This window comes from Anas acuta, chromosome Z (genome assembly GCF_963932015.1).
Source record: "Anas acuta chromosome Z, bAnaAcu1.1, whole genome shotgun sequence".
NCBI lineage: Eukaryota > Metazoa > Chordata > Aves > Anseriformes > Anatidae > Anas > Anas acuta.
This window is the reverse complement of record NC_089017.1, coordinates 74,779,369-74,795,011: the sequence shown is the minus strand read 5'-3', so window position 1 is coordinate 74,795,011 and position 15,643 is coordinate 74,779,369. Positions and strand designations below refer to the sequence as shown.

At 35.7% G+C, this 15,643-nt stretch overlaps 1 protein-coding gene across 2 annotated transcripts in view; it reads right to left on the bottom strand.

The window, feature by feature from the left end:
- ADGRV1 (adhesion G protein-coupled receptor V1) overlaps positions 1-15,643 on the bottom strand; it is a 285,031-nt gene that overhangs the window by 164,584 nt on the left and 104,804 nt on the right. For both annotated transcript variants that reach the window (XM_068666972.1, XM_068666973.1), the window contains 10 exons: positions 14,942-15,161; positions 13,549-13,788; positions 11,788-11,937; positions 10,443-10,916; positions 9,584-9,727; positions 8,175-8,346; positions 7,644-7,779; positions 4,737-5,584; positions 2,710-2,827; positions 1,840-2,011 (listed from right to left, as the gene is read on the bottom strand). In XM_068666972.1, coding sequence (XP_068523073.1) covers positions 1,840-2,011; positions 2,710-2,827; positions 4,737-5,584; positions 7,644-7,779; positions 8,175-8,346; positions 9,584-9,727; positions 10,443-10,916; positions 11,788-11,937; positions 13,549-13,788; positions 14,942-15,161 — 2,674 coding nt within the window. The remainder of the gene's footprint in view (positions 1-1,839; positions 2,012-2,709; positions 2,828-4,736; positions 5,585-7,643; positions 7,780-8,174; positions 8,347-9,583; positions 9,728-10,442; positions 10,917-11,787; positions 11,938-13,548; positions 13,789-14,941; positions 15,162-15,643) is intronic.

Here is a 15,643-nt window from a genome sequence, read left to right as displayed (position 1 = left end):
TTCCCCCTTGTCCTGTTGCCACACACATGGGAGAACAGGCCAACCCCCACCTCACTACAGCCTCCTTTAAGGTACCTATAGAGAGCAAATTACTTGCGATAACATTTATCAAAAGCATATTTTTTGAAATGTGCTCCAACCTTCATGAGGTTTAAGACATAGAGAAATATTCTGTCTGTAAACACAGGCTATTAAATTTTAGCATCAATTTGTCAAAGAATCAATCTAGTCAACTCTGTATTCTTTATGCCTGTCTATTGAAAATAAGGTAGACATAGTAAAATTCTGTATGACACACACTGTCTCATCTTTGATTTTGTACCTACAATAGAAACATGAGGTGTTTAGAAATAGATATCTCATTACTGAGATTCCAGAAATCAAGTGGAAGTATGTCATTTGTACCTATTACATGCACTCATAAAGAAGAAAACTTGCAAAAGAGTAATTCTTTACAAGACAATAGTTTTACAGAAAAAAAAAAAAAAAAAGAAAAAAAAAAGATGAGCATTGAAGATATATTTTTTTTTGGTGAGCACAGCTTTTTGTGTCAACTCTGTCTTTTTAGAAATCCTGATTTAATTCTAGAAAAGCTAGAGTCATGTCTTAGCTAACAAAGTCTATATAGCTGACTAAGCCAAAACCTTTAAAGCCCAGAATGCTATACATTACAGCATAAAAATGTGAAATATTTATTGAATGTATTTATTACTTCATCATTTTGTAATATATTTGTTACTAATTTATAAAATACCTATAACTGGAAGAAGAAATGGCAAGGGTTTGGGGAATTAAATAACACATATTTTAATTAAGTTTTTGTTAAGTAACTCTTTAAATTGAATGATCTTGACCAATTGAGGGCAGGCACCAGTTTATTGGAATGCCATAGGGACCTTCTGCCCTCCATTAGCACCTGTTAGATCAGCACTTGCTTGTGGCACAATCATGTGGTGCAGCAGCTGCTGCACTGCTGTCATTAAATAATGATATCACGCCTTTAGACTATGCATTCAAAATTCCACTTTACTCAGCAAGGCAGCCTGTGTCTCACTACTGTATATATTTTATTCATTGGCTTTTTCATTTAAAAATAATATCTGAAGAAGGAAGATGGCTCTCTTCCTGAACTATGAGAATGCACCCCTCTTATCACCATTTCCTACATCTTGCACTACTTCATAGAACATAGTCAGAAAAATGAGGGAAACCTCTTTTTGTCTTTTTCAGTTCCCTGTACTTCAGCTCTGACAATAACCTAACTGCTAGGATAATTTCCTGCAAAGTTTCAGACTTTTTGAACGCTCTGTAAGAATGAGAACCATTAACACAACATTTCTTAAGTGGCTGCTCTAACCTAGATGGTGACAAGATGGTCAGAGATCAGCAGTTTACACATATCATTGTGCAAGACTAGACATGTAAAAATAAGAAGTTGTACTAGAAGATTTTTGTTGAATGCAATGCTATTACTTGCAGGATGTGTTTTGCATAAGGCACACAAAAACGTGGTTTGATAGATGAAAAAATATTGTTTGGAGGTTAAGAGCATACTGAAATGAGTCCATTTTGTTTTTTGTTATTGTTATGTAGGAATCTGAGACCTGCATTTTACTCTTCCAGTTAAATACTTAACTCCTTCCTGAATTTTTACCAGTCACAATGGAAACAGAAGCCTGTAAGTAAATGTGTTTGCAAAGGAACTAAGCAGATCTTAAGTTGTCATCTTCAAACTGTGTCTACACATCAATTCCTCTGTATCAGAGGGGTGTTTTTTCATCTTGATAAACTACAATTCAGCAACATTGCGATGTACATAAACGAGCAAAAACTACTCACATTATCAGGTTTTATTTCAATGGAGATGTTGCATGTTGTTTGACCTGCCACACAGGTAGTGGCTCCCAGAACAGACACCAGTTCGTTCTCCAAGTTCATGCCATCCTTCAGAAGGACAACACCTGTTTTATTGAAGGTCACACGCCAAAAGACCTTCACATCTTCAAATGCTCTATAAGCAAATCAAAGAGTAAACATGTACTGAAAGAGAGCACTATTACTTTAGGAAACAAACCACAGAGGTAACTATGTTCTTTACTAGTCAAAATCAACTAGGTAACGAGGTGAGATCAGCTGAGTAACACACTTATGTTTGAAAGACAAGGATGTTGCCAAGGACTTTCATTAATACTATGGTAAACATTTGCCTGGTAAGCCAGACAGAATCTGGCTTTCCTGCGAGCTTGAGGAACTTAGAATACTTGAGCATACATGTCTAAAATACATGTAAATGTGCAACACGTACATGCGTTAGGAAAACACAGTATCTGTGTGACTGAAGACATAGTGCTGACACTTAAGCATTTTCTTAATTGCTCATTCAAGTATTCCAGCCTACTATTCCTACCCAGTGAGATGAGAATTTTAATTTCACCTAGAGCACTGTAAATACTTTATGTTTAGCAAAACTTTCAATTTTGCTGCCTACTGGTGTAAGTTGGAACATATTTGCGTTTTCAGTTTCAGTTTTATAAAAGCGACAGACCTAATCACATCTAAAAGCCAGTTTGCCAAATTCAGGGTAATCATTAGAGGAGCTGAAAAGCAAAGATTTATTACAAAACTGTATGATAACCTCTTCTGCTAACAGCAGCATCCTTGATTCAACAAGCATGTGGGAGGAGCACTTGAATTAGCTGTTGTCTGCACCTGTTTGGTTGTCTTGCAACAATCAGCAGCACCTCTTTGTTCTCAGAGTCTTCATCAAGTACAAGACCACTTTGTACTTCTGGAATGAATCCCAAAATGCCATTCTGAAGATCACTTCCTATGTAGGAAACAGTCCAAGAAATTAGTTAGCAAGAAAGTTAAGCTGGGACTAAATTATATTTTTAACATGGACAACTGATAAAACAAATATATAAAATAAAAATAAAAATAAAAACTAGGTATCAAAAGTATACACCAAGAGACCACCAAGGGGTACCTTAAGAAAATTTCTTCTAATGTTACTATTCTTAATTTACTTTCCATATCCATCCAGAACTTCAAGTGTTGGCATTTCTACTTTTTATTTTAACCAACAGAGCAGAAGGTTTTGAAAGTAAATTCCTTATAAGAATCCTGGCAGCACCCCTGCACATAAGCTTCTATTTTCAGCAGCATTCAGCAAAGCGACTGAATTTCTGTCCCATGACTTCAAGAGACAAGGTGTTACAGTAATCAAGAACAGTTTCAAAAAACATACTTACAATTACCTTATGAGATACTCATACTCGGTCTCAGCTATATTATTTTACATCTACCATACCCGTTAAAACATATTATTTCTAAACAGAGATGGACATCAGTATGCCCTTAGATAGGCAGTGCTGTCATGGTTGGTTATGGAATAAAGACAGGCTTCTAAGGACATGACCAGCTCCCTTATTCAGCCCACCCAGAATGTTGTTGATTCCATTCATTTTCCCAAATTGCTATGTTAGGTTTTCTCCTAAATCTTTAATTCAGTGCAAGAAACTGTGGAGCTGGAAAACACTGTATTGTTCTCATGAGAATATAAATAGCTTCAGCAAAGCAGCAGTGGAGAAAAAAGAAAAAAAATAAATCCTGGGCTAATGAAAGGAAACTAATGCCTCTTCACAATGTCCCATAAAATCTCACTTCTAAAGGATTTCTCCTTATGCAGCTGGCGTTGTTGCTCTGCATATGGGAAGGCAACCTAGTTCTGATGCAGCGCGTGTTTAACATCAGCATACATACCAACCATTAACAGAAACAGTGTCTTGTTTTATGCATGCACAAATATGCAATCTGTGGTATCTTTCTATCTATATAGTTAAATGCAGATAGATCCTTTGATGCTTCTCCTTAAACCCAGTTGTCTCCTGTCTTACTTTGTGCACACGCTGTACTCGGGGTGTAACTCTGGAACATGGTAATACACTTCTGTGGGATTCGATACAAGTTCAAATTCCCACCCATGTTTATGCACACACTTATTTGTTTAACCTGCATGTATGGCCAGTTGATTGCTTGTGTGGTGAATTTCTGAAGCTGTGCACATCCATTTTAAATGGTCTGTTCCTGCATACCTAATTTTGGTCGCCGCATACAGTTACCCAACAGCAAAGTTTAATATCTGTTCCCACACCTATCTTGCATTGTTAAGAAAATTTGAATACACAAAGCTTCCAGTTAATGCTGTATCTTACATGTAATTTTCTTGATTAGCCTAGTGTGTTCCAATTCCCCATTAGTTTCTAGAAGTTCAATCTACACTGCTGTCACACTTAGTTTATATTCAGTGGAGACTTCTGGTAGATATTGAAAAGTTAAGTTTTTAAAACCTAGCAGAAATTGGAGCTTTCTCACAGCAGTGTGCAGTGACTGAAAGAAAAATTCTTTCCTAAATACCCATTCAAGCACAGTCTTAGCTTCCATCTTCAGAAGCAGAGGATAACTGCAGAGTTGAATTACACAGTATCAAGACGTGAAAACACATTACCCTGTTTTTACACGTCACAGAAACCCCATCCAGTGTGAAGGTGACAAAAAACAACCAAACAAAAAAATGTGATGCCACTACATATGAAACAAAACATAAAAAATTGCTATATTGCTAATTCACATAAAAATTGCTATAAGCACCTACAGTTACTCACTATTATTTAGGTGTCTGACATTATTTTTATAAGTCTTACTTATTTTCTGTGAAAAAAAAAAAAAAAGGCTACCTGCAATAATTACTGTAGCAAAAGCAGCAAATCCATGTTCATCCTTTCCCTCCACAATCTGAGCTCCACATTCAGGATCTGAGAGGAAAACATAGAACAATTCCTGTCCTTCAGGCTCATCATCATCAAAAATTTTTATGGACACCTTGCTTTCTGTTTCTCCATCCAGCAAAGTCAGAGAGACTGACTGTTCCTCAAAATCTTCTCCTTCCATTGCCCACGTGAAGTTTGATTTTCCATAAGTATTTTCAAAAGGATATGAATGTATTCCACTCTGTGCACTTACTCCACCAAAAGTTTTAACAGTTACTTCAATATTACCAGTAAAGCCCTGGGTCCTTCTGATACTAATTATTACTGTATTGGGAGTACTACTGTTTGTGTCTTCTTCAACATAAATCAACTCTGGCCCCAAACTCAGTATTCCATGAAGAATGTCATTAGCCAGGATATTAATTGTTGCAACACTGAAAGCAGGATTCAAACGTGGACCCCAGTCAGGTTTCACAGGTGGAAAATCTAAAATTTCCACAGCAGTCAAATTTACAAAAAAAAATTCCTCCATTTCAGAAACAGCATCATCGATTATTGATATTTCTATTGTGGCATTTGTCTGAAAATGTACAAATATAAGCTCTCCGTTATAGATAGGTCTAAAGTCCTCTAGTGGTTTGGCACTTCCTGGAGTGGTTTGATATGTCAGTTTAGTGAGATTGCTTTGAAAACCAAACAATCTTTGGACATGCAGTATGACTGCCTGAACATCTTCTTCAACTGAAACAGATGTTGAGTTAAGAGCAAACTGAAAGATCCCCATTGGCTCAATTTCAGCTGTTTGAAATCCTGACCTGGAACAGAAAAGATACGGAAGTTGAGTGAGCAAACATGAAATGCAAATATTAAAACACCCAAGCAGAACAGCTTCCATTGAACAGCCAGTAATGGCTGTAAGAAAGCAAATTAAAAGAAAAATGTGTAATAGTAGAGGGAAGAAATAGCAGCCATACAAGGCAAGATGTAAAAAGTTTCTTTGAAAAATGTTTTTGGAATGATTGTGTCAAACAGCCTTCCACAAGCTTAACACATCCTGAGCCAACACAGAATACAGAATAAAGGATAAATTAAATAAGGCCTTCCTGAGAAAATGTAGAGGGAAAGGAATATATCATGTATTTGTACTGTGGATACAATACAGGAAGACATACTGCAATACAGACACTCTGAGTAATAATAGTTTTAACCATAGCATGCACTTTCTGTATGAGGAGAAAACTGTGGACTAAACCAATGTCAGCAGATCTACTATTTTAATTAGGAAGCAAAAGAAGTATGAAAGCTATTTTAAGACTTACAGAGTGGGGTTTTGAACTATTAGCCTTTCCCTCCCAATATTACTAATAGTATTTTTTTCCAGATTTGAACCCCATTAGCAATATCAATTTGAACTTGATTGTGTTCATATAAAATATACCTCCTTTCTATGAGAAAAAAGCACAGAAATGACAACTGGGTTATTCTGCTTTCAAAAGAGCCTTTACTAAACCTTGGATCTTACACTTACCTCTAAAACTGACCCATTAGTTGGTGCTGTGGGTTACCAAATAGCACTGCAATTACAGTGTGCAATTTTCATTAATAAAATCCATAAAGTTCCATCACTAAGGGAGTCAAAAACTCTTTAAAGTAATTGTCAGCTTTGCCTCCCACTCCATCTTGTCTGAAGTTTTCAAAAAAAAAACAAAACACTCTTGTACACTCAAGATTTTTAACTCACTTTATGGTAAATAGGTGCTCTGAGGACACCAGTCCACAGAACATACAGGCCTAGGAGAACAGGTCAGTCCAAGAAGTTTAGCCATCCAGCTCATTCCTTACTTCCTTCAGATTTGCCAGTAAAATTGTAATGCAAAGAAGAAAATACCTTTCTCCATACACAGGTTTGTTCTAGGTCCATTCATCTTATACCATTTTTAATCAATAATTTATCAATAAATAAAGAAGAATGAAAAGAAAGTAATTTGAAGAAAAGATAACAGCCTAGCTGAGTTGGAAGGCTGCAGTAAAAGTAATGGTTTTGCCTTTAAGAACACACACGTGCACACGTACATGTACACACACGCACACATACGTATATATAAAATGAATGAAGTAGTTTCTAAGCATATTGCTCTCAACAATTACCTGAAAGGGAGTGGTGGGAAGCTGGGGGGGGTCAGCCTCTTCTCACAGGTAACTAGTGATAGGACCAGAGGGAATGGCCTCATGTTGCACCAGGGGGGATTCAGGTTGGAAATGAGGAGACATTTCTTCTCAGAAAGAGCAGTCAGGCACTGGGACGGGTTGCTCAGGGAGGTGGTGGAGTCACCGTCCCTGGGGGTGTTCAAGGAAAGGTTGGACTGGGTGCTTGGGGACATGGTTTGGTGGGTGACATTGGTAGTAGGGGCGCAGTTAGGCCAGGTGATCTTGGAGGTCTTTTCCAATCTTATTGATTCTGTGATTTTTGTTTCAATTTATCTAAAACAGTGTTTGTTACCTTAGATTATCTAACTATGGATTTTTAGGGATACTAATGAAAATTTAAGAGTCCCTTTAATTCTTCAGCTTCCTAGCTAAAGCTGTCAGTCCTTTGTTTTCTTAACTGTCCCCATAGACTGAGACATGTCCCAGACACCATGGATTCCACTGGCATGAAACAGACTGGAATTTGAGACAAGCCTCAGTCCTGATAAAGTCAGGTCTGCAGTACTGATATATGATTCCAGCTGAGACAAGATTTACGAATTTATCAAAAAAGGCACTACATCTTCCTACCTATTTATAATTTAAAAGGGATTTGTATAAGGCATATTCCTGCATGCAGGTTCTTACAGTATCTGTGCCCTTAAAGGTTATGAGCAATAGCCTTACCTCAGGCGAGCCCCACCAGATGCATTGCTGTGCACCGATGTTAAAGAGATGGCAAATGACTCCTGTTTGTTTATGCTTGGAGTAGCCTGAAATGAGATTACTTTACTTTTCTCACCAGGTGAAAATAGAACAGTACCTGAAATAAAAGAGACACAAGAAAGAGAACACAATTCAAAACCACTAAATAGGAATCCCCATTTTACCTGGGAATATACTGAGACAGAGCCTCTAAAGGCAATTCCACTCCATTTAGGAAGAAGAAATCTGCACAAGGATCTTTTCTATATAAAGCTGTCCATCACTGTACAGCATTGTGCTTACCTCTCAGACATATATCTATGAAGTTTAACTCTTTTTGTTGTTGTTGTTGTTCATAAAATGAAAATATTGCTTACAGATAAAAATCAGGTCATACAATTTCATCCTAATCACACTACATTAATAGAGGAAACATGTATAGGTACCAATAACTGAAAGGTGGTATCACCACTAAAGCCACTTTCACAGCTCTTTCCTCAAGAGAGTACTTACCAAACGTTGGAGTAATATTGCCTGGCTGAGCAAAGTCAGTGATCAGGTCTGGTGGGTATCCAGAAATCCAGTTAACTGTTACAGAGCCATAAACACCCTTTCTGGTTATGACAGCCTGACCTGTCCCTGCTACAATGTCTGTAAGTCGTAAAGTAACAGATTCAAAGCCAACCTGTGGAAACATCAATTTGGATAGAGAAAACTGAATAAGAATGAGCAATAACATATGTGCAAGTGCACTATACATTTTGAAGCAGGTATTTCACAATCATAAACATAGTTGTGACAAACATAGATATCATATGTATGTGTACTCTCTCTACTTCTCTCTTTCTTTCTCCCCCTTCCTCCCTCCCTTGAAAAGTCTTCAACAGTCCCGCTAAATCTGAGATTTTTGAGAATGAGATCTCAGGGAAATTAACAAATATTACTCAGATTTCATTACTAAAAACACTAAACATAGCATTCTGTGTCTGTTGTTTACAACAAATACCCTTAATACAGTAATAGCTGTATTACTACACATATATGCATAAAGCTAGAATAAATTACTGTGTATCCAGTACAAAGTTGTTGCCATATGACATTGTTAATGGGAATATTTTTGCTAGTGTAATCTACTTTTCTTTCAGTTTAAGAAGCAGATTGGACTAAAAGGATAATTCTCACATTCTAAAAGCACTGATAATTGTATATATTATATGTTAGTATATAATATTTACAGTAAAACCATTTAAATTGAGTTTAATTATAAGTTAAATGAAAGAACAGGCTTTGAGAACAAAAAAATATGTAATTAAAATATAAGCAAAATGTGAGGGCCAAAAGCTCAGTGTGCTTTTGTCTTTGCTTGATACCTAAAAAGTAGCTGAAGCATATACACTATATCAGGATACACAGATTCTGTTTTTCACTATCTTATAAAGTAGCCAGAAGCAGAATTTCTCAGAGATTAGCCAAATACATTGTCAGCTGCTTTAAAAAACAGCATGACATCCACCTCTTTTTGCACATACTACTGCATTCATGCCATAATCTAATTTTGGGCAGCTGTACTTAAAGGAAAACATTGTCCAGAATTAGTTCTTTTTCCTTTAAGTCTCAGAACTTCCATTTCATATAAACAAAAATATTAATTAACCATAATATTTACATTATTTATTGTAACTTTAAAAATATATATAACTAATAGATGAAGAGACTAGCAGTACTAGAAAATTTGTATAAGAATTTAAAAAAACATTTCCAGAAAAGTTAATGCTTAGTATAAGTAATAACTGGAAAAGTCACTCATTAAATTGGCTGCAATTACAAAAATTTTATGGTGTCAACTGAATCCTCACAGCAGTTATCTTTTGTAATGCAGTGTGGTAGCAATGCTATACTTTGGCCTGAAATGTTATACTGACCTGCGAATTGGCAGCTTCCTCAGGAATAAGCAGAACAGCTGACTTTGCTTCTCCTAATATTTTAGGCACATCCTTGGCACCTCCCTTAACCAGGCTTACATTAATCAGTTCCAGAGTAAAATTCAAGCCCGGTAAAAGAAATGCCTTTGAAAGAGAGAATTTAAATAAAAAGGTATAAAATTCAATTCCACTAAAACATGAGATCCACCACTTCAAAGAATTAAGCAGCAGACCAACGTGCCTCTTTTATTCCACTTGCATACAAAAGCTGCGTTTTCAAGACAAGCATTTTATTGATTACCTTTCTCAAAAGAACTACAGATTAAACATCAATGTTGTGAATGTGATTGATCAGCAGTTTGTTAGACTGTGAATTTGTAAAGCAACTATTGCCATTTTAATAAATTGTGACTGACATAGTGGACCTCGGCTTGATTTTAATCCTGATGATTCACCACAGTATGGATGTAAAACGGTAACAATAACTAACTGGCAACACAGAGAACTGAAGATAACATATCTGCTGCTTCACATGATCACTACTGACAATCCAAAATGGAAACTTGAGAAAGTATTTGGATGCATATAATAATAAAATATTAAAATTATAATAATGCTTATCAATGATGGAGGGAAAAAACTGAATATATGAACATATACACCACAGTGATTTTGTAAGATTATGTAAAAATATATTTAAATCCACTTCTATTCCACAAATTCATAATATTAAAAAACCTTCTTTGATGTTTTTTCCTAGTGGATTCTGTTGACTCTAGTTATCTTATTACGGATTTATATTGTGATTAAGACAAAAGTAAACAACAGATATCAAATAATCTAAAAGGATAATACAGACCTGGCTGCTTATTGGCACTCTTTTCACTCCAAAGCTGGCACCATCTTTTATGGCGAGGTATCCCTCCTCATCCCCAGGTGCAGTTAGTGCTTCTTTGTGATGAGATGAGATTTGGTACTGAATGACCACTTCTCCAAATGCCCCAGCATGCCGAGTTACATTGATCTGAACATACCGATCAAGATCTCTCTCTATTAATACCGACTGCTGATCAGAGTACAAGGCAAACACCCCATGGGGATCATCATTTGCAAAAACATTGATCTTTGAAGTTCTTCTGTCTTGGTCTAAATCTGCTCCACCTTCTACTGAAATCAGTTGCACTGTGTAGCTCTCATCCAATTCTGGAACCTCATCAGGTAACAGGTAGATAATTATCTCAGCTGTACTCTGCTGGTCAGCAATGACAACAGATCCTTTTGTCATAAGAAAGTCACCCATGATGTCAGATTCACTATGTATTTCCCAGTAAACCTGAAATGAGTTTAAAAAGTTAACAAAACAGAAGAAAACAAAATTACCCACAGAATCAGAAACTTTCATATTCAATATTCAAAATAGAGAGGATATGGAATGGATTGGCTTTAAGTAGATAAATTAGAAATTGTTTTAGATATGCACAGAAAGAGACATACAGGCTGTCTTGCAAAAGGCGTGTGTGTTATTTCTCTAAAAATATAACTTTCTCATCTGTATATCTACAGAAGATTTATTTAAAACTCACTAGAATCTCTGAACAGTGTTCAAAAATTATTTTTGTTTTTACACCATGATATTCTTGCTGTTTTTCCTCCTTTCGAGACTCCTCACATGAGAAAGTGGTCAAGAGTCCTCATTAAACACATCAGACGCTTTTATTAATTGAAATAATGATTTTAAAAAAATGTTTAAAAAAATGTTTAAAAAAATGTTAAAAATGCAGACTTCTAAAATAATTTAGTTAAGTAACAATGTGATGGTTCAAAAAAGGTTCTTACCTTTAAGTACGGCTGGAAAAAAAGTAAATTGTGAGGGTCTCAAATAAAGCTTACTAAAAAGTGTGTTCTGTTCTGTTCTCCCATCAAAAGCACAAGGGAAGACAGAGAGAGAAAGGAGAGAGACAAGCAATACATTACTGTTTCCCTTTTTTCTTGATCAGTGAGGAGACTGAATCTGACTTTCCAAACCACAAGTGCTGAATCCGAGCCCCTTGCTAAAGTCAGTAAACAAGAGAACTTTTCAATAATGAATTTGAGCAACAAGCAATTGAAAGGCACGGAAAAATTATTTCCTTTGTCCTCCATATGTTCATACTGATGATTTCAGGTTGTACTGCTTATTAGGAAAACAGTAAGAGTGAGAGTACCGTTATGTTTCCCAAAGTGCCTTGAATTCGTCTGAGAAACAGTGGAATACTTTGCGGCCCTTCCACTGCTGAGGGCTCTGTGTAATTCTTCTCAGACAACGATTCGGGAGCAAACTGTACGATTCCATTGGGATCACCAAACTTTTGTATCTGTAAAAAAGCAAGCAAGCAAACAAAAAATTAGAAATGTAGACTGAGTTCTATCCTTGCTCAAGTCATTAAGATTTTTGTTGCCAGGTTCTACAGCACATGTATCTACCAGCTCTTCGTAAAGAGTCTTCTCTCTTAAGATTCAAGAATACAGTTAGAATAGAGACCATGAGGAGAACAATGACAGTAAAACCAGACAGAGACAGGACCATCAGGATATCAGAAAGGAGTGATACCAAGCTCACAAGCACACACTCACATGCACATGAAACAAGACTGCTATATAAAATCTGTGGATAACTTGCTCTTCTGTGAGAAGATCCTACAGTGATACCTGGAGAATTCTAAGAAGGTTCTAAACTGAGCAGGCATCAAAATAATGAGGTTATCAATGAAAAGGCAAGCTTGGGCTTTAATTAATTGAAGCTTCACATAAAAATAAAGGTCAATGATGATTCTATCCACTAAGTTTAGCCTCGCTCAACTGTAAACAACTTGTACTTTAAAAATCATCTAAATACATTTGATAGTAAATTAATTTTGAAAGGATTTGGAAAACGTATCTCCTGGAGCAAGACACAGAAGAAAAACCACACGTCCCCTTTTCAGTTTTCAGCAAACCTGCCCAAACCTGATTGATGGAAACAAGTAACAAAAGCAGACAAGTATATTTATGAGAAATCCTTGCTGCAAATTTATTCTGAAACTTTTGCTGTGAATAAAAACTTTCAGAAAAGGACTAAAAATCCAGTGTACCCTCTAAGTTTGCCCTCTGCCCTCGAAAGACCTGAAGAGAAATAGAGGGAACAGTATGCATACAGAACCAGCAACCCGAGTAGCAGTCACTTTGGTTGGTTTTGTGTTCTCATGACACCGATGTAATTCTGCCAGACCTAAAGGCTACATAAAGAATCAAAGTGTTTTGCCCTGGGTTAGCTTTGCACAAATGTCAGTTCCTACTGAGAATAAAATTCAATGGCATGCAGGGTGAAACACTCCATTCCGAGGAAAAAACTAGGTCCCTGACAGAGAACATGAGGACATTGTGGAAACAGGAGCTAATTCCATCAATACATTTCTATAGACAAGAAAAATGAATAATTCCAGTTTATAGGAAAGATTTTTTTTTTCTGACTTCCATAAGAAGTGTCATAAATATTTCCTTAACTGCAGTATCCTTAGAGCAAGTATTTGCCCTTGACACCTCCTCTGCCTTCTCCAACATATGTCTCTCCTGCCTATCTGGCCTGCTCTGTGATCTTCTAATTTCTTTTACAAAAGCTAGCTATAGGAGAGGTAGAAGTCAAAACAGGGAACACACTGTCAGTTAGGAATGAAGACCCAATCCATGCTCCAACAAAATTCTGCAAGAAAAAGGGCCAGGTCAGGGCTTATGTACCAATTATTACTGATAGATTGTTTACTTTTTATTTTCTTCTTCTTTAAGAGCTAAGGCTTTAAAAATACATGTGAGTAGTACAAGGAACAAGAAAGCCAAATGACAGACAATGCAATTGGTATGATTAATTTTTTAAAGTTTTGCAGGATAAATACCAGTATCAACAGAGGTATCAGAAAAAAAAAAAAGAAAGAAAAGCAATAATGACTTACTATTAGTGTAACATTGTTTGCCTTAGGATCTATTTCTGTTTCACCTTTCCCAAGGCTCAGTCTAATAACAAAAATCTCCTGAACTTCAACTTCTTCATGAGGATGGATTTGTAGATGAATAGTTCTCAGACCTCCTTCTCCTTCTCCAAAATAAAATGATCCATTCACAGGGTCACCAATGTCATCATTCAAAGGAGATAAAACCTCTTCTGAATTGGGTCCTAAAATGTCCCAATTAATCTGTGGAAGATATCAGTCTTAGATATATGTAGTGGTGATATATTATAGCAGTCCCCCAAGGGGGAAGTACCATAAATGACAAACAAAAACCTGAATCTGGTAAATAGCTATGTTTATATCTTTGTTATTAATACTGTTGCTAATGAATTGCTTCCGGGAAATCACACAATCCTTTAGAAAAATAAATGCAACAAATTGTAAAAGTAAATTGTGAAGAGATTGCTACAATGCCAGTTTATGAAATTTTTAATATTAATAAATAGACAAGAAGAGAAACTGAAATTTCTTTACTATATAATGGGGAATATACAGGACAGTTCCTATTTCTCTCTTTCCAAATTTGTTTTGCAAAGCTCCCCAAGTGAGTACTCATTCCATGAAATGTCATATGAAGACCTAAAATCACAAGCATTTACTTAGCAATCTGCTAGAAGTTTTTAATTCCTCAAATGATTATCCATACTTTTTCAGCCTGATTAAAAGCTAGTATTTTTGAATTTTCCTGTAATTAGATTTGGTTTTGAGGAGTTCATATTCAACACTTTAATGTTATTTTTGTTTTGGTCATTTTCATTGTTTTCCAGTTTTCTCAGATTTATTTTCCAGTAAAAAGACAAAAAAGACTCTAGTAAATTTTACAAAGGAAGAGGGAGAGCTCATGGTCTTTATTGACAATGTTCCAGTCATTTGCCAAGACTGTGAAAGACCTAAAAGACCTACCTTAGCTCATGTTTATACCTTTCTTTGTCAGTGGTCTGGGAGAGAGTTAAAAAAAAAAAAAAAAAAAAAAAAAAAAAAGACTAGAAAATTCACAGTAAGCAATTTACTGAAAAAAATGACCTGCTTTATGAAGTGATTCAACTGAATTAAGTGAATGTGTGAAATTAACCATACTTGTGAAAGAGTTACAGAGTTAGAAGCTAGTTTAAAACAAAGCACAACAGACAAAAAAAAAAAAAAAAAAAAAAAAAAAAAAAAAAAAACAGAAGAAAAATTTAACTACATTTTCTGTTATAGTGCAACTACAATAAATGGATAAAAAAGGCTGGAATTATCCCACCACAAATCAGTCACAAGCTTTTGAAGGAAAATGCAAGAGTTTTTTGACCTAGTGACTAAAAAGCATGCAGAGTCTTTGACAGTGAGGGCCTACCTGTGTGTCTCCTAACAATCTTCCAGTTCTTTCCAGCACCAGGGACACTTCTATGGGTATATCAGGATTGGGAAGAGTAATTCGGCTTTGGTTGAGAAATCGTATAATGCCCTGGGGGGAGTCGCTTTTAGCAATAGTGATCTGGCTCACTAGGTGGAGCCCAAGGACTGCTCCACCAGTGGCTCCTGTGAGCTGGATTTCAAATTGCTCAGCAAATTCACTGTATGGAGAGAAAAAAGAAAAAAAAGAAAAAAAAAAAAAAAAAAAAAAAAAAAGAGAGGGAGAGAAAGAGAAAGATTATTAGGTAGTCAAGAAAAAAAACAGTTAAAATATACCTAGTAATTCAATTAGACATCCAATTGGATCTGTTTGAAGATATGAAGTCAAATCTGTACACATGCTACAGAAGATTCTTACCATTTGCACAGAACAGTGGTATCTGAAATAAAAATAACGTTCCTCCTATTCATGTTAAATTAATGTATTGTTTTGATTTTTTTTAAAGCAGTGAAAAATATTTTATTATTCACAGTAGTACTATTAACACCTAATAATACAGATAATGTAACAAAATATCTTGGTTTTGCATAAAGTTTTAAATGAACTATGAGACATTAGTAATGGCTTTTTTTCCCTTTATATTTAGATGCTTTTTTCAGCACTACAATAATCTTCTGCAGCACTGCATTCTCAGCACTGAAG